The 24,654-nt window shown below is 44.3% G+C and overlaps 1 protein-coding gene across 6 annotated transcripts in view; it reads right to left on the bottom strand.

Annotated features, from left to right (window-relative positions):
• The window catches only part of CIZ1 (CDKN1A interacting zinc finger protein 1), a 26,205-nt gene extending 1,551 nt beyond the window's left edge, over positions 1 to 24,654 (bottom strand). For 2 of the 6 annotated variants that reach the window (XM_086858005.1, XM_086858010.1), the window contains exons 1-16: positions 24,286 to 24,654; positions 23,385 to 23,498; positions 17,046 to 17,176; positions 15,054 to 15,169; positions 12,432 to 12,598; positions 11,305 to 11,440; positions 10,330 to 10,390; positions 7,428 to 7,507; positions 6,999 to 7,078; positions 5,869 to 6,051; positions 5,404 to 5,534; positions 4,907 to 4,991; positions 4,218 to 4,331; positions 3,699 to 3,878; positions 3,041 to 3,110; positions 1,845 to 1,966 (exon numbers count right to left, since the gene is read on the bottom strand). In XM_086858005.1, coding sequence (XP_086714131.1) covers positions 1,845 to 1,966; positions 3,041 to 3,110; positions 3,699 to 3,878; positions 4,218 to 4,331; positions 4,907 to 4,991; positions 5,404 to 5,534; positions 5,869 to 6,051; positions 6,999 to 7,078; positions 7,428 to 7,507; positions 10,330 to 10,390; positions 11,305 to 11,440; positions 12,432 to 12,598; positions 15,054 to 15,169; positions 17,046 to 17,149 — 1,629 coding nt within the window. In that variant the 5' untranslated portion in view covers positions 17,150 to 17,176; positions 23,385 to 23,498; positions 24,286 to 24,654. Of the gene's footprint in view, positions 1 to 1,844; positions 1,967 to 3,040; positions 3,111 to 3,698; positions 3,879 to 4,217; positions 4,332 to 4,906; positions 4,992 to 5,403; positions 5,535 to 5,868; positions 6,052 to 6,998; positions 7,079 to 7,427; positions 7,508 to 10,329; positions 10,391 to 11,304; positions 11,441 to 12,431; positions 12,599 to 15,053; positions 15,170 to 17,045; positions 17,460 to 17,499; positions 17,719 to 23,384; positions 23,499 to 24,285 lie in introns of those variants that run through there. The other 4 variants (XM_086858007.1, XM_086858008.1, XM_086858004.1 and 1 more) reach the window with 4 other exon arrangements.

Below are 24,654 nucleotides of genomic sequence, written 5' to 3'. Positions count from 1 at the left end.
TCCCTTTCAGCTGCCTGCTGAAGGGTTCCTTGACCTGGCACTAGCATTACACCTGACAATTTAAAGAAACAATTTCGAGCACAAGGGCTTTCACCAGTCTGCAATGTGGAATTGCAGCACATCTGACAGGCAGCTTTACATTGTAATTCAATTTATTGCTGCAGACTTGATCTTCCTCTGTCCTCAACCTGTGGGATATGAACAATATCATCTCACTCTGGAATTGGATCAGTCAAGTAATACTGTACCCAAACCTAAGCAGGTGCAGGCATGCAAATTGGTGTCCAGAATGATGCTGTTGTCTCAACACAATTCACTGCTTTGAAACCCTCTGCTGAGCTACTCTGCTGATAATATCCCAGCAACTGGCAGTGATTTAACTCAGACTGCGACAACCCCAAGGCACCCAGGCAGCCAAGAATAATAGTTATCTGCCTGCAGATAAGTAGGTCTGGACTCTTCTCATGAACTCCCCGGGTCACTCTGGCATGCATTTGAACAGCATCTGATTTCAGCTCTAAATGAGCCAAAAGAGTGACATAAGTGACTGCTGCTACAGTTTCACTCTATGCTGATCTAAAACAAGCCAGGAAAACAGCAAGGCAAATTCCTTCACTCCTGAAATTACTAGCTTCAGGAGTGGGAGAGGATGAGCAACCATGAAGGAACAACTGTGGTCTCCTCCCATTCCAAATCCACTGCTCTGAGTGCTGGCAGAATTCTAAAGCACTCCACCCCTTCCTGGAGGCAGTGATGGCTGACTAGGAATAGTTTCTTCTGTCTGAAGACTAGAAAAAAAACCCCATGAATTTTTTGGGGTTAGGGGTGTGTGTTTGTGCATGTGTGTTTGGGTTTTTTTTAAACACTATTTTAAAAGGTAGTAGGGAAGCACAACAGTTTTTGGGAGGAGACTGTGGGTGCAGGCAGAGGACAAAGTCGATATGGGAGCCTCCCTCCTTGCCAAGGACCGGGAACAGTGCTCTCCCATACAGGAGGTCACAGGACAGGGCAGAAACAGTGCAAGCCCTGCGTACTCTCCACAAGCGCTAATCCAGGCCCCTCACCCCCTGCCAAGTCAACAAGGACAGAACAATAGAGGCAGATTCCAGGCCAGCCCAGTAGGAAAAGCTTTAGATAGGAAAGCAGCAAGGGGCAATATGGCTTCTTTAGGTGGAACCAGAAAAGCAAAGGAACAGCATCAGTTTGCAGAGCTTTGTGCTAAGGAGTTTCTAGGAAAGGGTAGCAGACAGGCAGACAGACAAACTTCCTCTTGCAGGCTGACCCTGGGGACAAATGGACTCTCACCAGCTTGTAGATTCTATCACATAAAGAGTCTGTAATGTTAAATTTTCAGATTTCTAAGGTATCTGATTTTACCAGGCCTCTTCCTGGATGAATCACACCCACACTTTTGGCTAAAGGAGCTGTTCTTGAAGTATCACACCTGGAGATGCATATGCACCAGCTTTCTTTATGAGGAACAGCCTCTCTCTCCTGCTCAATCCCACCTTGACCAACCTGTAATCTAACAGGGAAGAGGCCTAGACTAAATGACAGACTCCACAGGTTCAGCAAACAGAGCAGACACTCTGAGGAAGATTCCCAGCCAGAAACAGGCAAAAAGATGATAGCAGCAGTAGCTGGGAAGCAGGACTTAACTGGTTTTAGATCTACAAGGGCCAAGGGAGACAAAGACAGAGCACACCAGGAGAAAGCTATGGCATAATGGACACCAAGGATGATGGAAATGAGCTGGAGACAAGACAGCTAACGTGGTGGATTCACTAGAGAGACACGCACAGGGGTAACAAATGCCAGGCCATGCAATCGCCAAAGGGTCTAACCTGAAAGTTCTCAAAATGCATCAGGGACTTGCAGTGTGCGAGCCGGGCAGCGGAGTCGCTATGGTAGAATTTGTGACACAGCCTGCAGAGGTAACCTGCGACGGGGACCAGAAAATCCAGGCCTGCGAAACGGGAGGGGAAGGGAAATCACAGATCACATTGAATGGAACTCAAATAATGAAAGCATGTTAAAAGAGAAGGGGGATGGGGGTAAAAAAGTAGAGGTGGAAAGCTTTGCTTCTGTTAATCAGGGATTTGCAAGATGACTTGCTGAATATCTCGTCTTACCATGGAATGGCTGTGGTTGATATTCAGAGAGAAATCTGGCTGCCAGAGCAAAGAAACTACACAGAGCATTAAGGGGGGGAAAAGAGAATACAATGGAAAACTACAGAGAACATGTGATCTAATGTAATGGGATCAAACCAAGCAGAAGACAGCAGGCGCGCAAGAGGAACACGCAGAGAACATTCACAGCATGAATCATTATTCCATCTGCCACACGATAGTGGAAGGTTACAGCGATATGGAAGATTCGTGTAAACAGAGCTCTCCTTGGGCACAAAACAGCCTCTGCAGAGCTGCCCTCCTCAAACACGAGTGGCCTTTAAGGGTCTGAAGTCAGTTGCTTACAGGGTGGGGACCAGACACAGCCATCTGGAGGCACCACTGCCCACCAGGCCAGCAGCACGGCTGAGGAACTGCTTGGTACAGCGTGGGGGTTCTGAAGCGGAGGAAACATGCACAGTTTGGGTCTAGCAGAGAGTTTGATACTGTCAATGATGCTCAGTATCTCTCTGCAAGCTGCATTTCTGTTGGAAAGCATTCCAATCAATATGCTTTCCGACTCCATCTTTCCAGAGCATCCCTCATTTGCTACCTACTTTCTTCAGTATTCCTGCCCTGCTCATTCTATGTCCTACCTTATCTGGCTCTCATCCGTCTTCAAAGCAAAAGGCAGTTGACAAACATCAATCACATCCTTATGTTTTATCACACAGTAATAAAGAAACATCCTGTTCCCAGGAGAGGTTCTTCTCCCAGCAGCAGTGACATGCATCAGTCCAATGCAGATGCTGGAGCACCGTGGCCCAAAAAGTCATTATAACAGTAGGTACAGACCATCCTCCCCTACAGATACAGCATGTGGCCAGAGAAGGCTCTGTGGCCCTTTGTGCTTAACTCTGCTTGCTTACCATAGGCTGTGTCTGGACAATACTTCTCACTTCCTTCGTAATCCTCCAAAGACACTTCCTTCAGCCCAGCCTGAAAACCAGAAGAACATTAGTGCCTACTGCAGCTATGGCAATTGCCAGGCTCTTGCATTTTTCTGGTAAGCTTGGGAGCAAAACAGGATTCACATACTAGAGACAGAGTTGCACAGCCTCTGCTTAGGGGCACATGTAAACCCCAGTATCAGCAGACCACTTCATTACAAGGGTTAAAATCCCCCCTTCCACTCCAAGCCTGAAGTAGCTTAGCCATGTACCTCCTTCTTGGTAACGTATTTGTCAAGATAAACCTCTACACTTTTGCTATCAGACACAGCTACTGCTGGGCTGTTAAAGGAGACTATGTCAAAATACTGCTTTGTGCTCCTCAATGAGGTTAATGTCTGAAGACAGCAGAAGCTGTACAGCACAGCAGAAACACCTTCATGTATCTCACACATACTACCCGATTCTCATCTGCATCACCCTGTGTTCTGGAAGAACCCTAGAGTTCCACCCTACTGCTATGCAAGGTTGAGCAGACTCTTGAAAGCCTGAGCTCAACCAGCCAAGACCAACTAAGTCATAGGATCCCACAGCAGATTCTCAGATAGGTAATTCCTTCTTATCTCGCACAGCATACCTGCTTGGCAGCAGAATCCTCATTTTCCATCAGCACTACATCTCGGTCTTCCTCCTCACCAGCTCCTCCCTCGTCCTCCTCCTCTTCCTCGTCATCATCTTCGAAACAGCCAACAGCATCCACAGTGATCAACTCCTCTGAATCTTCTGGGCTCCCCAACTCCTTCTCTCCTAGTCTAACCTGTAACGTACAGAAAAGAAAGATCAGATCAACTTTGCACTTGCCATTTACCCAAGGTAGAGCCCAGACTCAGGACAGACTGTATATGATGAGTAGTAGGGACTACAAGAGGGGCATAAAGCTCTCTTACTTCTGGACACATTCAACACCTTCTCCCTTTTTCAATTAACTTTCAGTGCTAACATCTGAAGTTCAGCAAAAAATGAAAATTAAAACAGGGTTGGAAGAACTGCACATCTTCCTTGCAGTCCTGCAGTAGTCAGGGAAGGAGAAAGTTATCCTACTCTACAGTGTAGCTGCTTCCAGACCTGCACAGCTCTCCACCCCAGGCAGTATCACCTCTTTGGCTTTCTGTTTGTGCTCGGGGGACTTCATATGCTCCACAAACTTGCGAGGGGTCTTGAAGTGCCGGCTGCAGACAGTGCAGAAAGGACGAAGCGAGCGTTTGGCCAACTAAGGAAAGAGGGAAAATTCTGTAAGTCACAAGAGGCACTGCTTTGGATGAATGCAGATGAATCTTGAAACAAAGCCAGCCCCACATCCTGGGAGACCACAAAGAAAATAGTCTTTTCAGCAGAAAGGACTCTCTAACTTCTATCCACCAAAAAGATGAAAAACATGCAGCACAAAAATAAGTGAGTCTTAAAATAGGTGTTCTGGCACTTCTTCCCTAAAAGTCAATAAATATGCTGGCCTGCCTGAAGTTTAGCTTAAAGAAGTTGTCCACCAATTCCTCCATTCAATGAATTAGGTGAGTATGATAAATCATATTTCTTAAGAAAAGTCAATTACATACTAGAGGTGCCTCAGGCCATACTGACATGTTATGACAACTGGAAGCTCCAACAATGCCAGAGGCAGGAGGTAGCACTGCAGTGTCCTTAGGGAAGGAATTACTAGAGGAACTTTATGTGCATCCCTCCAGTCACTTTTCCTTTGCTGCCTGGGGAGCAGGAGATGCTACACACTTCCATTTAACCCCCACAATAAAGGTCAGTGTAAAATGAAGTCCACACTATGGCTGTTACCTTGTGTTCCTGGGTCCTGCGATGTTTGATGAGGTCCCCTGTGAAATGCACCTGGCATGTGTTACACCACCGCTGCTGGGTCTCTCTGAAGTGACAACAGATAGAGCTGTAAGTCACACCTTTGCATTCTCCATGGAATACTGCAGTTAGCAATCTGTCCCTGGCATTGTTTTCTTCACAATTCCTATCTTTACAGGCTTGGATTTATCTTCTCTCCTTCTCACCCACTTATAAGTTGCTTTCGCTTGTGCTGACAGAAATGCACCAGATAAAACAGGTCTCCTACTTAATCTACTGTATTGAAAACTACACAGGTCAAAGTCAGCTCTGGTATCCTTCAGCAAGATAAAAAGTTGCCTAAGTGAGATTAAGGCCCTTGAAACCAGAGGGGTTTGTACCTTACCTAAAACTGAGAGGCACCCTGGTGCAGTGAAGAATTTTAAAACCCATGTAGGGCCACATTCAGATCGAATTTTCTACTGCAGACTAACACTTACCCATCTTTTCCTGCTAGCACCTTCTGCTGTTTCACCATGGGCAGTAGTGAAACAAAACAAACATTGCTCATGTGCTGAATCTCCCCAAGTCGCTGCTGGTGCTGAATTCCAGCCATGTGGGATTGGAAATTCTGAAAAAGAAGTTAGGAGAAAAATCCTTTTAAATGTATCCAAAACATAGAAAATAATAGCTATGAGCTATGCTTTCCTTTCTTTTGACTGCTGTTTAACAATGAAATATAAAAGCTTAAGAGCATGGCTGCCTGTGGATCCACCCACATTCTCCCTCTAGCAGGTTGTTTGCCAGCTCTCAGGAGAGGTTTATTTTATCTGCATACTTGTCATCATTTCTTATGTTCCTTGTTCCTAAAGTATGAGCCCTTGCTAACAAGTCCCCTTCACAGTCATCCATCTAATTCCCATCTCTTGACCACTTGGATCCCTGTCAGACCTGTGCATTTTTACCTGCTGACTGCAGCAATTAGTCTTGCAAATGTAGCAGTAGAATTTAAGGACTGATTCCGGGTTGGGATCAGCTGTGCCCACGTCACAGGCCCAGTGCCCTGGTTTCAGAGCTGTTGTACTGATAGCTCTGCTCTCACTGCTCTGCTGAATAGTCACTTTCAATGAACCTCCAGAGCTCAACACCTGCCAAAAGACGGAGTCAACATTAAGTTCAATCCCTCAGTAGAAGACTCTAAAAATTACACCTCCTTTTTGTATGTCACCTAAGCTCTTTACCCTTTAGGAAAATGCACTTGAGCTTGAACCCACAGGAGGCTGATCAGAAGGACTCTCATACACACTCCTCCCAAAGCTGCTAAATCAGCAATCCCTGTGTCATAGCACCAGTCCTACTAGCACAGATGGTTGTTTCTGCATCCTCTGCAGCCACTGTATGATCCAGTCTCTGGGGAATGGAGCCACAAACAATTGTTGCTAAGGGACACAATCAGCTCATGTTTCTCCACAGCAAAACTAAAGCCTACTCAGCACAACACCTGATGATGGAGTGAGGAACTCAGACAAGGCCAGAATGATACATTTGATCACATCAATAAATGTCTTCCAATTATGGAAGCCTGTCAAGTCTGATTCACACCTGAGGTTAAATCTTTGCTCACAGCTTCACACAGCCTAAAGCCCTGATGTAACATCCAGCATGGGGGCCATGTATTTAATGCAAAAGACTCTCAGGTTGCATCTTTTAACACCACCTGAATCTTTTTACACTTGCCCTTTAACAATATGAAAGATGTATTTAGCTATGGCCTTCCACATATGGAGTTTTAAGTAACTCTTTCAATTCAGCTTTCCATCTTTCCAGCTGAATACAAAAATCTTAATGAATGCCCCATCCATAGGCAGCAGTAGGTAAGGAACAGGCCAGCAGAGGTACCAAAGCAGCAAGTCAGAGCAGACTGCGCACTAATTGCAGACATATTATGCCTTATTGCCAGGGACAACAGCTTACAGCAGGAGACAGAGCTCCAGACGTGGGTGCCAGCTGGTTCCCAGTGGCAACGGGCTTCTCCAGGATGGAGGGGGAGGTTGTATGTTCTGCACCACCCCTGCATGAAGCGGTGTCTGCTCACCTCAGGAGCCTTCGGTTCCTCAGAGAATTTCCTCTCTCTGGAGAGATCATCAGCTGTGTACTCCTTTGCATTGTCTGTACCTAAGAAGGGAGAGTCCTTTTAGCAGCTTTAAATCAAAACAGCAATGACAGGAAAAACAAAGCAGCAGGTGAGTGAAGTCAGGGAGCTTTCCTCACAGCACTGTTGGCCATAAGCCACTTCACAAACCTTTCTCCTTATCCTTAGTAAAGATGGAAACATCAAATCATTTGCCTTTGCCAGGTAATAGATAGTAGGGTACAAAGTTTGGATTTGGCTCCTAGATTTTATCTTCCTTTCCCTATTCTATACAACTGGGAGAAGAATATTTCTGTAGACCCACACGACCTACAGGTGCATTTTGAGCACAGAGTGCCCTGAAAGTTCAAATCACAGGGTTCAGCAACTCACCATCAGCTTGGACATGGGTGCACGAGGCTCCTGCTTTCTTGCTGTCTGTGGCATCCTCTAACGCAGGTTCCCCAGTCACACTTCAAGGATATCAAGAAAAGTATTTTAATTGCCATGTTACAGACAAGCATTTCAAAAGGCACACCAAGGCACAGGCTGGGGTCTAACCTACCACACTCTCCACTAAACCCCAAATCAATAAGCTACTGGAAGTGGTATTTCAGGCAATAATTTGGCAGAAATAAATAAAAATAATGTAGAGTGGGTGTTCTAGAATGGATTCAGAAATGGCAGCCAAATAATTTGGACAAGAAGGCTACAACTGGTTTTTTGGTTAGCTGACTTCTCCTGCAAGAAGCCTGAAGGGAATTAAGTTCATACAAGAAATATTCTTAATAAGAGCTCTGAGAGCTCTCCCCTGTCGTGACTGGTGACCTGTAGGGAAATTGGAATACTTGGACAGTGCTCGTGGCTGCTCTATGCATGAGAGAAGAGACCTATCAGAACTGAAGGAGTTCTCCATGGTGCCTTTACAGGGATTTCACCACAGCTGCCTGTTCTATTCATACTAGTCATGTTTCATTTTAGAGTCCCTACAGCTCTGCTTGTGGGGGAAGTGAAACTTGACAAGATGCAAATCAAAAGGGCCTTGCTTTGTTTTATTTGCTATTGCTATTATTTTCTCTGCTAAGGAGAAAAGTGCTTCTGAGGGGACTATTGAGAATAAATGTCTGACTTCCAGAGGGCACAAAGTGTTCTCTGCAGTCATTTTCTCTATCCCTTGTTTTTCTGTCAGGACCAACTTTCCACCATAACTTGACTGTCTGCTCTGAGGGCGGCTCAAATTCCCACCTGCTGGTGTCCTTCTGCCAAGAGGGAGCAGCACCTTCTGCACAAGCAGGACAGCTGATAGCGCAGGTACCGCATCCCGTTATCCGAACACACACACACCGCATAATTTATCAGATTGATAAGTGATAATGGAACTGGGTTACACGGCTATAAATATGCAGCAGGGTTTGGGCACTGCAAACACGAATTAAACAGGAGTGACTGGCATTACCATTATTTGTCAGGTGCTACCAGCAGGCTCCACGCTAACGGTACCACACACAGATGGTGCCAGCACTCAGGGAGAGGATTTGCAGCCTGAACTGCAAACCTAAGGAGCGATCTAAGGGAGCAAAAGCCACCACGAGCATGATTTAAAGAAGAAACGGTATTCTATGGATACTTGTCATGCCATGCTAGAAGTGGGTGTTCAAGGAGGATTTGAAGATGATGAGTGCTTTCTGCACTGGAATGAGGATGTTGTTCCAGGTGTACAGATGGTACATAGGAGCAAAGGCAGAAGTGGGAAAAACCTGAAATGAAGAAGGAGGCTGGTATTCCTAGCTAAAGGGAAATGGAACAATGAAGCATGAAACACAAGTTTATGACATAGATGGGGGAATGCCCTTGTCATCTGTGAAGGGCAGTATGAGAACAGTAAACGATTTTTTTTACAGATCCATCATCTGTTCATTGGAAGATACTAGAAACACTTCAAAAAAAGCTAAGGAATAATCTATTCTAGGTAAATACCAGCCATAATATATGCATCAAATCTGGCAGTCCCCAACTGCAGCTTAGGAAAGAATTTTCCTAATAGCTGGCTTGCTGCAGTGAGAGCTGTCATTCCTCAAACTTGATTCTTCTTTTCAGTGCATGTAATAGGACTTTGATTAATAACCTGCTAAATATTAATGTAATTAAAATTAAATTAGCTTTGGCAAACAGATTAACAAAGCATACACTCAAATGTATTAGACCTAGCTTTAATTGAATTTATTCACTTTCTTGCTAATCAGAGTCCATAACTCACAACGGTCCCTAAGCACACAGTATTTATCACTCTTTAATGTTTTACTTTGATGTTCAGATATTACCTTGATCATGTAATCCTGGAATATTCTCCCTAAAGCTATCCATTAATCTGTAATCTACAGATGGGAAAAGCAAAGTGAGGAAACTTGTCCAAAAGCAGGCGGTGAATGCCTAACAGGGAAGGTAAGAGGACCCAGGAGTCCTGACTCATCGTCGTTAACATATGCTGGAGAATTCTCAAGTCAGTGCCTACAGAAATCTGTATTCACTCCCTCCTCTTCTCCCTCCACACCAGCCAAGGGTGACAGTTCTGGGAGAGGAGCAGCCCGGTGCAGATGGCACCGGGAACTCTGCGAGGTGCCTTCCCACTAGATGGCAATGCAGCCCTGCCTGTCCCTGCCGCACCCTCGGGAGGCCGGGAGAGCCGGGATGGGCCTGCCAAGGCCAGCCTGCCGTGCATCCCTGGGGGATAATAGGATTGCCTTTGTCTATTTTTACCCAGCAGACAGAGATACTGGCAACCTTTGCAGAAGAGATACAGAACTCAACACTCATGGATACAGGCTTGGATACTAGGGAGCATTGATTCCCTTTACCATTTCTCAAAATAAACTACCTTCTCCTACACCTACTGTAACCTAACATATTCCAAGGCTTTCCCTTTCTGTTCATTTCACTTTTTTGACATTTAGGGAAGAAACTTAGACAAATACACCAGAATAGAATAGAACCTCTATGCTTCTTACAAGGATCCTGGCAGGAGAATACACGAGCAAACTCAGCTTTGTTGCACATTTACATGAGCTGCATCTCTCATTTTTCATTCTCATAATTGGATCCCCTAGCAGAGACCCCACAACACCCAGTATCTCAGCAAACACCACGTTCAGATTTTCTGAACTGTTCACAAGCATCTGAAATACCTCTTACATACTAGACATCAGGCCAATGGAGTATACAGCCCTAATTATCAGAAAAAAAATTAGACCATAATTTTAAACTCAGTAACTATCTTAATACCCCATTCAATAAATACCTCTTCAGTCTTTTTGCTGCAGGCTCAGTGTTCAACACAGACTCTGTTGGAGTTCTTGGCTCTGCAGAAACACAGAAGATTTCCTTAGCAAAAGAGACCGTGCCACCTTAAGCATATTCCACATCGGAATAGCAAATGCCAATGAGGCTCTGTTAGAGCAAATAATACTAAATACTTGCTTATTCTAAATTTATGAGCTGCTCTGGCAAGGTTAGATATTGACCTCAAATATTTGAGTTTTATTGCAATGTCACTATATGAGGTGTTGGTCAAAAAAAAGAAATCTATGTTCATATCTACTAAGTGGCTCTCAGTCCTGTACCTAAGTGACAAGAGCCATGATCATGGGAACATTAATATAAGCCAAAAAGGCACATCTACCTGACAGCAACCAGTTAGTAAGACAATCTTCACCACTGCATATTCCCTGGTCACAACCTCATCAAAGCCTGCAGTTTTAAATCACGCACTCTCCAGTCAGAAATGACATTCCCACATCTGTACTGTATCTGACATTAAGATATTCAGTGCCAGCAGTTTCTGTTTTGACAACTGGGGCACCAGGACTTTCAACTCATCTTTTCCTTAGCATACTGATTGTAACTGGTTCTGCTTGATGTGTTTGGCTGCATGAGATGTTGACTTCAGCATGGGTAAGGCAGTGTGGAATCTTTAATTTCAGACCAGTTTCCCCCCCCCCCCCCCATCTTAAACAGAGCTCAGTGTCAAAGGGACTTCTGAGAGGCTTCCATGCAAGAGAAATGGAGCAGGCTCATAAAAAAATCAAAAATATTCAGGTTAAAGTAGTACATGAAGCACACAGCAGAGGGCCAGCACATGCAGTTTTAAGTATTTACAATTAGAGAGAAACATATCTGGTTAAGCCTAAAGTCACCTCCAATTTTTGCTGCAGGACCAGTCAAGAGAAGTTTAACATATTTGCAAGCAGTTGTTTCACTACAGGCCCCCTCTTACCTGTGGATGGTGAGGAATTGTTCTGCTCTGACCCTGCTTGCATTCCCTCTGGAATCTCCATTTTCTCATCACCTTGTGTCTGAGATGAAGAACCAGGATCTAGTTCCCGCTTCCTGTCAGGAACCCTCTGGAAGTCCTGCAATGGGCAGAGAGAGTCACTGCCAGCTCTTAGTCCTTAACACACACTACCTAGAACACCAGAGTTTTACTGTGGGACAGGAACAGGAATTCCAGCATGTGATAATGGAAAGGAATAGATGGCTTACAATGGACTGCCCTGCCTAAGGCAAGATTACATGGTCAAAGAGAGCAAAGCATTTCAGTTTCACAGGCAGCCAGGACATGTCCCCAGTGCTTTTAGCAGCAGCTGTAGGAAATCCAGCTGCTTGCAGAGGGTAGGATCATATTAGAGGAACTCTGGCAAGAGGTGCATGGGCAGGGAAAAGGATAGTCCAAAATAATCCCCCTTCTTTTGACTCTGAAGGACAGTCCAAGAGTGTGAGTTTTCCTAATCCACTACATCTTTTTGACAGAATGGGATGAAATATGCCAAAACTAATCTAAGAGGAAGCAAGTAGCAGTCAACCCAAGAAACATTTCCAGGATACAAAAGAGTTCTTAATGATGGAAAGTGAGAAAGGTTTTTACAAAACAAGAATTGTAGATTTTACAAAATCCACTGGGACAAATACGATTTTGATCTTAAAAAGTGGGAGAACAGCCCAAAGAAGCAGAGTGTCCATAGTAGGAGCAAGTTGTTTGAGAACAACAAACTGCTTTGGAACAGCAAAGCACTTAGCAAGGATTTCTTCCATTGTAATTACTTTTAAGCTGATACTTCTAAAGGCTCCTTTTATATCTTAGGTTTAAACAGCTCTATCATGGGGAATTCTCTCTCTTGGGCAAGTAGTGACAAGAAACCTTTGCATCATAAATGTAAATATGGACCACAAAAGCCTTTGGGATGGAATGATTTCTGCATTTCCATGTCAGCAGCATGGCGTAAAACATTATTTTCTTTGTAAGGCTCTCTCCCTTTTCCTTTGTTCTCCACCTACTATACTGTCAACAGCTGCAAGTGTAAAAGGAGCACAAAGCCCCCCAGCACTTGGAAACCACAATCCCACCTTACGAAAGGTCCGGTTCTGCCGCTGGAATGGGAGGCTGGGGAAGCCCAGCCGAGTTGGCTTTAAGGAGACCCCAACAGGTGGTGGTCCCAGGAGGGAATGTCTTGTAGCCTGAGGGAAGAACTGCTGCAGTGCTGGCGCTGTCATGTTAAATCCACGCAGGTTTCCTATAAATGCAAACACAGCGTTTCACCACCCTGCGCTGTGCAGAGAGAAAATCTTCCACCTGAACAAGCAGCAGGTAGAAGGGAAGGGCTCCTCTACATATGACCCAGTCTTTTACTGGGTACTGTATTGGTGCTCTGTGCTTTACCCTCTTCAGCACACAGAATGATTTTACATGATAGCAACCATTACTATGGATCAAGCTATTTAATTATAATTGTCACTCCAGGCAAAGATCATTAGGGCAATTATTTGATCTGACAAATTAGTGCTCATGTTTACGACAAACAAGGTCTCGTTTTATGAAAACTCTCTGTAAAAAAAGGAAAATTCACCCCACATTTGTGCAGCTGACTGCCCACACCATAGCATGGAGCTCTTTAACACAAGCCAGTAACAGCATTTCATTTAAAACGACACCTAACTTTTAAAAAAAATAAATCCCACAGTCCTCTTTGCCACCTGATTGTCATGCAAGCTCAACATGTCAACCTCAACTCTGACACTTGAGACTCTGCCATTTCCAATTATAATGCTCTGCCTTCTGAACAGTTCAGCATCCAAAGACTATTAATCAAGTCTCAAAAATTTCTTCTGAAGACAGTCCTTGTCACCCCCATTTCAGCAGTGACAGAATGGAGGGGCCCAGATGCCTCAGCTATACCCTCAGAAACCATCCATCATGTAGGGAACCTGGACTTAAATTGCCATTTTGTCTCTCTCACTTGAATTAGTGCATACTCTAGCCTTTTAGCTGCTGTCAAAACAGGGCAGCAAAGTTTGGAAGCAAACATCTGAAAAACGAAGCTACTGTTAAAAATCTGCAACACAATAGGAAGTACTCTCTGTGTTTGTCTTCAAAAGCAATCTGGTCTATTATTACTTCCCATATATAATCCCTTACTGTAAAAGGGCATAGCTATATTAAAAAAAATAAATCTAACACAAGAAATTATCTTCTGGTCTTGGTTTGGTACCTTTAAAGAACTACACATCTGTTTCAATTTGAAGTATTTATCTTTTCCTATTCCCACTGCTGAAGCCACACACAGCCAATGAATAATTTATGCTGATGCTTCCCAGGGAGAGAAATGGCACAGCATCAGATATTCAAACATGTAACCCAAACCTGAATGACCAAAAAATTCATATCACTAGAAAGGACTACACTGGACATTGGCAACCATATTCCATGTTACCTGTGGCTACCTGAGATAGGTTATTGAGAGGGGTCACAATTTCGTGGAGAGGTGAAGAGAAGCAACACTAAGACAAAGTGCATGTAAAGTATTCATTAACATATCTTATCCTGCTCTATCTAATTAGCCCCAGGTCCTTGGCACACTATTTAAATACAACTTCTCAATTAAAGATTCAGGGAAAAACGTCAGCTGACTGCAAACATATCTAGAAGGAGCATGGCTGAATGAAGGCTGGAGTCACAATTTTTCCTGACAATGATATGTGTACATCAATCTTCAGAGCATGGCTTGTCCTTTCTCACTGTCACTTTCCCTTCAACCTGAGAGAAATCTGTGGAGAGCCACTGGAGTCACTAGAGAGCCCTCTCGTTAAATGGGCAAGAGAGAACAAAAGGAGAGTTAACGACATGCAGAATAAATCTTTTGTCTTCACATCTGGGCATGATTCACAGGCAAGGTAGAAATTGCAGGCATTAATCTAGATTAGGCACTTGAAAACTGTCCCAGGTACTGATTTGCTGTGTTGAAAAGAACTGTCAGGTTAAGACATGAGCAAAAAATAAAAACACACCTTTATTCTTACTATCTTTACATTAGTAATGCTATTATTAAGGCAGCTTCATAAATTTGTTTTGAAAACACAAAAAGAAAAGGAATATCCCCTTGTGGAAGCACAATAATGGAAAGACAGAGATATTAACCAGCATAGAAATTACAGTAATTTCAGGGAATCAAAATTTCACAATACAATTGACACACAAACCTTCTTCTATCTCAGTATTTGTTTGCACTACACTAAATTTGGACAAAGACAAGTATCTACTGCAAATAAGGTTACTGTGTATGTAACAGATAATTAAATAAATGGCCCTAACCTTGTTACCAAGAAAGACAGCCAAATAATCAAAATCTCAGTATTTTATCTACATCTATTGATGAAAAAAATACTTGCTCCATCAAGCCTAAAAGGGAAGGCATGTATTTAGTATCTAACCTGATATCTCCTAGAACTATTCCCAGTTGTGAACAGTTGGGCACATGTGATTTTCAACAACTGAAGAACCTCGGTTCTGAGAACTACGGACTAATTTAAAGAGAAGAGGAAAAAAAAAAAAAGAAAAGAAAGAAGACAACAAACGGAACTGCCAAGTACAAGAACTGCACTGGTTCAGCAGGAAATAGCCATGGTATGGTTTCAGTCCAAGAGGATGATTAAATAACTCCAGTAAGTAAGCGTTTCCCATAACGACAGTACCTTGCATCTGCTGCATGAGTAAGGCCCGCTGAAGCATAGGATTGGCATTGAGCAGCGATGGCTGATTTGTTGCCCGTAAGCTCAGCATCTGTTGCTGCTGCGGTGGCGGCAAACCCCTGGAAAAGAAGGCATCAATCATGAGAACCCAATAAAAACTGTACCCTTCCATCCAGGAGCCTAGCAAGCATAGAACAGGAGCAAATAGCTGAAAGGTTGATATACATGTATGAAAAGACACCATGCACTGGCACTATATTCTCTTTCCCCCACTCTCCTGGAATTTCCAAAGCTGACAGATTGTCTATCAAAGAATTTGAGGTCAGAGACAACTCCTTAGCACCAAGCCCACATAGAGCCTCCCAAGCAGCATAAAAAAAGCCCAGGAGCTGACTGCGGTTCTACAGAATTATGCAGCACCCATCAGGAGAAATGAGTGATCTAGATCAGCAGCTACATTTAACACGACAACAAAAAAGTTCTAAAAACCAGGGAGTTTTCGCAGTAGCTTAGAGCTCATTTTCCCAAAATCAACACCTCCCACACGGAGCCAGACAGGTCAGAACTGTCAATGGTGCCCCCTAACTGCAAGAACCAGATGGAAAAATAAACCACGGCCTTCATATTTAAAACACGAGGAGGAAGAAGCAGCAGAGACCTCTCCAGTTCTAAGGAGGGTGGAGCAGACATGAGAGAAAAGTCTGAGGAAACTGGCAGGCACTTCTTCAGGCGATTGCAAGGTCAGGCCCACCTCTATGCACGCTGCTGACACAGCTAAATCTGTCAGAGCTGAAGAGAGGTACAAACACGGATCGAAATATCCACCCTGACAAAAAAACCCAACCCCTTTAACAGAATTCACAGCAGCTCATCTTCACATTTGCTGCTCTAGATTGTTCCAGTCTCTGAGCTGAGATATTTATACCACAAAAATCATACTTTTAAAGGTGTAAAATGCAGCCATGCTATCTAGCAGTCAGCCCCTTACTGGCATTTTAAGTGCAGCTTTTTTTTTATAGCATAAAACATATAAAAATGGTAAAAAGATTTGCAGGTTCATATTTCTAGTAAAACAGAAAAATTCCCACGCTTACCTCAGAGAAAAATGCCTTATAAGGATAAAGTAACACAATAATTCCTTAAATAACAAATTAACTTTCTTCCTAAATTTGCACGCCATTGCTTTGAATTTGCAAATAATAAGGTTTTAAAGATAATAGTAACTGAAAATAAATGCATAATTTCAGAGAATTTGTGCTGGTTCTACAAATCTCAGCTCATCGGGGACAACTGCTCCTATCCAAGTTGTTTTACATCTTGCATTTTTTAGGAAAACCGTGGTTATTTTCGGGCAAATATCCTTCCTCCTTTCACAAACAAAACACAATTTTCTTCATTCCCTCCCTGCCCCACCGTGCTCAGCCACAGCCTAAGCGCTGGTGCCACTGCAGAAATAAGTTAAATCATCACACCCAGACCAGCAGACCCAGAAAGAGAAAGAAAATAAATAGACAGTTTAAGTTCAACAATAAAACAATAAAGTGCTCGTGTTTGCTGAGGGTGGCTCTGCTGAGTGCTGTTTCTGCAGGAGAAGGCGTTTTCCCTGAGCCCCGGCTGCCCTGCCCGCCCTGAGGGGCGACGCTCGGCTCGGAGCATCCACCCCCGGCTCCTATACGGGCTGCCCGGGTCACCCACGGGCTCTCGGGGACACCAGCTCCGGACGGCGGACAGGGATCCCCGGAGCGCAGAGGGAACACGGCAAGACACCACACGGGCCGCCGCCCTCCGTCGCACACCCCCGGCCCCCTCGGTGCCTCCAGGCTCTGCCCCGATCGAGGCCTGCGCCCCCCAACCCCTGCCCGCCTCCCTTTGTCGCCTTCCCCACCAGGGGAGAGCAGCCCCGCCGCGGCGAGGAGGGACGGAGTGCAGGGAGGCGGAGGAGAGCGGTCCCCCGGGACAGGCCGCGGATCCCCGGCCTCGCGTAGTGGCGCTTACCGGCCTCCCTGCTGCGCCGGAGGGTGGTGATGGTGCTGCTGCTGCTGCTGGAGGAGGTGCTGGAGCTGCAGCAGCTGCTGCTGGAACTGCTGCTGGTTGAACATGTCTGGGGAGCCCCGAGCGAGGCGAGCCTGAGACAAAATACGGGAGGGCGAGGGAGGCACCGGCTGCGGGGCTGGCGCGTATCAGCCCAGCAGCCATTGAGCAGAGGAGCCGCCGCCGCTGCCGCCCATTCATTCACTGAGCCGATCCCCCCCTGCCGCCTCCTCCTTCCCCCCGGGGTCATCGCAAGCGGCAGCCTGTGGAGGAGGTTTCCAAACCCCACCTCCCAAAACCCGCTCCCACCCTCCCCTGCCCGCGGCTCCCGCAGCCCGTCCCGCTCCCCGCGGCGGGGCCGCGCCGGGACCCGCAGCCGCTTCCCGTCCCTTCGCCTCCTCGCCCCGCCGCCACTCACGGCGCAGCCCGCGGCGATCACCGCTCCCCGCCCGCCGCCTCCATCTTCCCGCCGGGGCCAGCAAGCACCTGCCCGGCCCCGCTCCCCGGCCCAACCCAGGCGGGAGGCAGCTCCTTGGGCAGGGCTGCAGGACACGGCCGCCCCCGCGGGGCTGGGGATCACCCCCGGAGCCTCCTCTCAGGTCGCCCCAGCCTGCAGCACCTCCATCGCTCATTCCCCGCGCAGAGGCGGCATTGAGGTCCCCTGTCCCTCGAGAGGGCTGGGAGGGAATGGACACCATCTGCCCAGGGCTGGGCAGGGAATGGAATAAACTGCTGCACAGGAGGAGCAGATGGCATCCAACAGCGTGGGCTTTCTGCTCTTTGTGTTTTTTTTGTTTGTTTTTTTTTTTTTTTTTAAATAGTCCAGGGGAATCTTTGGGAACCATCTCACCGAGAAGATGGAAAAAACCCAAAACAGTCTCTGGCCATTTGCTGTGGTCACATCTTGGCAAGCTTATCATGAGAACCTGGAAGAAAACAGGGACTTCTGCAATATTGTTATATGCTGTAGACTGAGGTGACTTCTCTAGCAGGTCCGTGTTTCCCCCCCCCCTTTTTTTTTGTTTGTTTTTGTTTTTTGGCAGGGGGTGGGTTTGCAGCAAAACCTTTCCTGCAGGGCCTGTTTTCCACAGCAAAATTAATTTTAAGTGCTTTCAGTACACACAGGCTCTCTATGAAAATATAATGTGACTATGATTTCTTCTTATGATAGACCTCACAAGGATAAAGATGCATTTGTGCTCCTTGCTATTCCAGAGAATCCATCCTGAAATAATTTACTGTATAGTCTTTTTATTCATGCCAATAAAGACTACTTGATTCATTAAAGTCCTTGGAACTGATTTTTACCTGAAAGCATTGTAAGCTGAACACAGACTGTTATTGGTGATATACAGTTATCATTAATAATTTTCAGTGCAGCAACATATGTTGATTTTTCCTTTGGGCCTTTTTATACCATCCTGATTTTACAATAATCAATTTGGAGATGACCATTCACGTTAATCAATGATGGGCTCTATTCATGTCCAGAATCCTTTATGGCTGTCTGCACACAGAGAAAATGCTTTCCTGTTAAGCATGAAAACTTAAATGTCATCCTAGGGAACACACACATGGAGCAAAAACCACGCATGGAGTCTTTTAAAAATCATTTTGCATAGTTCATCCTCTGCTCCTGTAATCGTGCTGTTAGAGCAGCCACTGGCCTGGCTGGTTTGCAGCAGTGGGTACAAGGGTTAATCAGTCTTATGATCCCAGGGCATAAATTAGCCAGACCATGGGAAGGCAGAATTCAGGTTGTATAGATAACTGTAAATCTGAAATTGATGTCCTCTGTTCTTAATTCTACAACTAAAGCTCTTGTAAGTATTTGTATGGTACATTTGGAAATCTACAAACCACCATACTAATGAAACATGCAAGTAACTTTCTTCACTGTTAGATTTTATGTTCTGACATAATCTAGAGGCTCCCCTCATAGACTGGGCTTTTCTTTCTGATGTCCTACATAGAAATCATTTAATAAACAACATTTTTGAGCTTATAAATAGTCCATAGGTCTACTGCCTTGAACAAATCTGGACATGGATTTAGTCTTGTGCCTGCACAACACAAGACAGGACTAGGGCTATAGGAAGTAAAGAAAGACGTGCTACTCCACCAACCTACAACCCAAGGACTGATTTCAGACATGCCTTTATGTCCAAATGTGAACATCACACATACCAGAGAGGGTTTAATTGAATACAGAAGAGAAAGCTCCAGATTCAGGTAATCACACCATTTAGTCTGAAACTCATACAGAGAGATAAGAGAACTAGAGAAAATTGGGTTAGTATCCTTTCTTTCCCTACAAGCAACAAAACAGTGTGTCAGGCTGACAGCCCAAAGGTGCTGTCAAGTGCCCAGTGACCACTGGTATGAAGACCTTGACCTCCATCCACTGACAGTTGTTTTTCCTGTAAGGAACATCTCAATAATTAAACAACTCACTATTCAGTGTGCAGTGGCAAATGCAGCTCATAATGGGAGAATACACCAGAACCTTAAGAAGAGCCACAATGCAGACTACAGCATCATCACTCAAAACCAGCCCATGCATCCCCTAGGCTTGGGAGTGCCTCATTGGCATTGGGAGTGAATGAAACAGAATAGGATTTAGAAGTTCAAGGTAAGAGAATGACCCAGAAAGTATCCTGCAATGCAGAGACTATAGTCAGTGGAGTTGTTGGATCATGACTATAAGGCAACCTGCACTTCACCTCTGTATGATTAGATTAGGGTTATAAAATGTGTTGGCAGATAAGAGGACAGCATATGAATGGTTTTTATTCAGGAGCTGGATTGTATTATACAGCCAAGTTTTTGCTGGGCTATAGGAATTTTTTCCAGGGACTGGATCAGGCATGCAGATAACCAGAGATTTCTAATTTCCAGCATATGACTGCACTGTGCACTTTTATGTTTTAATTTTGGCTTTGAAAAAGACTTGGTATGCAACCCTTGGTGAAGCCACATCACTTTTGAGAACCCAAGTTTTCTCAGTGCCTATGACAGCACCAACATACTGCAGTGCCCACAATTTCCTCTGCAATCTGCAAGGATGGTGTTATTACTCATCCATTTCACCAGGATATAACTAGTTCTCACCATAATGTATTTAAGCCTCAGAAACTTCTTGGAGAAAAAGCATATGGAGCTTTAAAGTACTTTCTTCTCACAGTTTAGGGGCCGGTGTATTGAAAGAATGGGTCATGTTTCACCAGACATGCTCTTAACAGCTGATATTAGATACTGGAATTACAATATCTTCCATGACTGGTTTATTTGGAGGATGACTGGATTCACACAACATTTCAAACCAAACTGATCTGTGCATTAAAGCATGTTTTCCCTCATCCTTTGTAATACAGTTCTAGAAACCTATTCCTGGTATTTCTTGATGGGCAGGACAGGCCCACAGTAGGTAAAGATACAGTTTTTAGATGCATTTTACCACATGTTCAATCAGCTCCTGTTACTAACTTTCAGTCTCACAAAGTAAAATATATACCAGGAGCTATTTTGTGACATCTCACTGGATGCAAAAAGCACAGAGAACTCAGCTCTGTTGCTCTTAAAATATTAATATAAACTCACATCCATTTGCAGATCCCATTCTTAATGGAGTATAACATTCAGCTTATTTTTTTTTTTATGTATACTCTGGCTTCTGGGGAATCATACAAACAATAATACTGTCCTAGTGTCCTATACACTAGATTTAACTTCTTTTACCTCTTTTTAAGGAATTTTCACACCAATTCAGTTTAAGTACAGAAGATGAAGAAGCATTTCATGACATTGTTCTACAAAAGAAAGCTTTATATTTGAAAACTCAAAAATTAAAGGCTGCTTTTCTTTCAAATAGGTTTTTCAGTTAACAGGAGCATTAGAAAACAACTTTTATTTTCTGAGCAACTGATACTGCAAGAGATCAATGATGTTACTATGGTACCATTGCTACTATAGTAGCACTTAAGTACCTATAAAATAGATACTTAAGCAATTTCTATCTCTATAGGCAGCTTTATATAGTTATGGCAATTTAAGAGGCTTATTTTAGTTAATAATTTTAACTATTGATCAGCTGTATCATGTGGTATTAGTATGGACAATGACAATCCTAGGCCTGTTTCTTTTTGGAACTTTAAACACTCAATTTAAATTCTCACCTGTGTTTATAACAATTTTTAGGAACCCAAAATGCCAGAATTGTCTACTTCAAGACCCACACGTGAAATATTCTAAACAGTCACACTACCTGGAGTCAGCAGAAACAGTTTGCAAGTAACTTAGAGACTCATAAGCTAATTGCATTCCACATTTTTTGCCTCTTTTTTCCCTCTGAGGACTAGATGTGTTATTTTTGCAAGGGCAAGGAGTGAAGGACAGAATCCAGCTCTCAAACGTCTATTTCTAATTATGCTAACTAAACTGGGAGTCCTATTTGCATGAGGTGACAAAATCAGCATACACAACTGTCGTTATGTTGATAGCCATACATAGTAACACACATATGCTTGGCCACATGCATTTTTAGGGATTCATGTTAAAGTACATTCAGAAATATTTATAGCAAGGGGTGGAGGGGAGAGGAGGAAATGTTTCATCCCCCTTATTTTTCTTTGCTCACATCTTCAGTTTTTCTAAGATAGAAGGAAATAAATTTTTCTTATTTATTCCAGTTTGTGAAATTCCTTTTGTTTTTCCTGCTCTGTCTGCTACATGCTGCTGTGTAAGTCACAGGTAGGAGGTATTACAGAATCAAAAGGTACGTTTGCCGACAACATCCTTGCAACTCAGTTTGCGGCAGGAGAGAAAATGGAAGGCTCTAGGAGCGAATCTGAGTGCCTGCAGTTCGCTTTTTCCATCAGCGGGAGGTGCAGGTTTGTAAAGCTTCAGAAAATCCAAGCCTCGCTGTCTGGGATGCTCGAGCTCAGCCTCTCTGGGCTGAGCGGTTGCAGCTGCTGCAGAAGCGTTCAGACTTCACACTGTAAATGAGTGGTTTAGGGTGACGCTGCAGAGAGACACTGGAGCTCATTTGCTTACAAATATCTCTGCAGGAAAAGAAGCTGGAGCAGATTCTGTGCATCTCTCAGTTTTATGCTAATATTGACCGTGTAAAGTTTGCCAATATTTCTGCATGTTTTACCACTTCCATCACTGCTTTTATTCCTTTCTCGTGTACCTGGAGAGTACCCTATTAGCTCCCTCATCACTCCTGTCCAGTTTTGCCCTTTAAGACTTCAGTTAAGCCAAAACTTCCCATATATCCCCCAGAGGACCACATTTCCCAAGAACTAACTATGAATTTCACAGGAAAATAAAATTTGATAACCTAGGAAAGAACACCTACACAGAAGTCATGTGTGAGCCTTTGTACTGTATGAGCTCCTTAACTGGCAACATAAACCCTACTTTTCCCCTCAGTATTCAACATCAGCTATTGACATACTGTATTTTCAATAGCCCTTCACAAATATTTCTCAAAGCAAATAGATCAGTTTCATTTTAACTTTTCCAAAAGAATGGTATAAGCTGAATGATTATTTCTAGAGCTGACTAATCCAGAATAAAATACCTACTCATAGTACATGGGGACAAAGCTAAGGAGTCAGCCTCTGACTTTGCAGACCCAAAAACTCCATAGGCTGCAACTGAACCTGAGACAAACATCTCCATAATTCATCAGGGACTGATGGCCCTGAACTGAGTTTAATTAAAGCTCCCAGGTCCACAGATGTGGAGAGAAACCCCAGGTGAGGCTGGTCATGGCCACTGAGAGTTTTTAATACAGCTGGTAAATTGTGAGAGGTGAATGAAGGGATGTGACTGGGCAATCTTTCTCTGTATTGCAGTTGGTGAACTTCAAGTTACAGCAAACTCTGGGAAAAGGACAGTTTTCTTCTTATGGTTCCTCAAATAAAGCTTCAAAGATCCTCATGGTCTAAAGTTCCCTGAGCTTCAGCTCTGATCCAGGGAGGAAGGTGACATCATTATTTGAGTCTTTGATACCCTTCACTGTTCTTTTTGTGGTGACCTCTTACGAGGAGCAGATATCTACAGCAGTTTTTTTTCATAATCCTTCAACATAAATTATCAGAATGGCTTCAGGGATGCTCAAAGGCTTTTGTCCACAGTCTGTACTGAATTTCTTAAGCTTATTTCTTGAGATTTACTGGGTAATTTGCTGACAGGAAAAAATAGCATTGACAGCCCCCAAAACTGCCCACACATGCCCTACAATGGTGTTACCCTTACAGATGGAGCAGCTCCTTTTCCCTCCTTCAGTGTTCTTACCTGCACAGTAGTGATGTGTTAGAGTACGGGGCAAATTCATCCCTCACCATGGTTGCCTCAGTTTCTGTGTATACCCAGGTAGGTATTTTTGCATGGATTAAATTTGATGGACATCTGTGAAATATTCATTATAATTATTATAACTAAAAAGCTGCTGTTTAAAACAAAACAGACAGCTCAAAATCTGTTGCAGTTTTTTAATTTCATTTCCCCCTCCACCCCCATCTCTCTCTGAGCTGTGAATAGGAGTCTTGGGTAGCACGAACTGAGAGGTGTTTGAAATGCAACATTCTCCATCCTTCTGAGTCATTGCTAGCCATCAGATGCTTTTTTGAACACTTGTTTTCATTGCTATACTTTGAAATCAAATATGGCCTCATGTTATAATCTTATTAAAAACCCATCCCTTTTAAAAACCTAAAACCAAGCTGTTCCCTCTTCATTTCAGACAAGTCATTTTAAAAACAAAATCTGGTTGCATAAAATGAAGCACCTGTTTGCATTTCTCTAAAACAAGCCTGGAAATACTTACAGCTATAAACAGAAATTGATGCATTTTTATGTGTGTTTGAATGAAGCAGCAGAATCATAGAATGGGTTGGAAGGGACCTTAAAAACCATCTTATTCTAGCCTCTGACATGGTTAGGGACACCTCCTGCTAGAACAGATGCTCAGAGAGCGGCAGCGTTTTTGCAGAGCTCCAGTTTAATAATTTCACGTTTCTTGTATTCTGGTGATTTTACAAGTGCTGTCTTCACACAAAGGCCTCCCATAGAGGTGCCAGCCCATTCCCAAGTACTGTGAGCAAACCGTGGTGCACCGACTGAACGGTGTGGCTGTGAGGATTTAATAGTGCAGGTGTAGTAACCAAGCCACGTGGATCCTTCCATCAAATCTTACCTGTTCGCTGGCATCTGGAGGCAGCGAATGCCACAGGGGTCGTGGCACTGTGTTGGTGGTACGGGCTCACGGACAGGTACGCCGTGAGTGCCTACGGGCTTACCGGGCTGCACACACACACCGGCGGGGTTACACAGGTGTGTCAACCTGCCGCACACACACGGCCCCACGCAGCCTCGGGGCAGCCTGAACCGCTCTGGTTTTGGGGAGCAAGCTCCGTTTCCAGATCTCTAGGCACAGACACCAGTACCGCGCCGCGCCATCCCGATCGCGGCCCCTCACAGCCGCCGGACTACATCTCCCAGGATGCAGCGCCGCGCCGGTATCTTTAACGCCCCCTGGCGGCAGCACGGGGCGCTCCACAGGCGC

Source organism: Cyanistes caeruleus, chromosome 20, assembly GCF_971803275.1.
Source record: "Cyanistes caeruleus chromosome 20, bCyaCae1.hap1.1, whole genome shotgun sequence".
NCBI lineage: Eukaryota > Metazoa > Chordata > Aves > Passeriformes > Paridae > Cyanistes > Cyanistes caeruleus.
The sequence above is the reverse complement of the archived record's forward strand: the minus strand, read 5'-3'. Positions and strand labels throughout refer to the sequence as shown.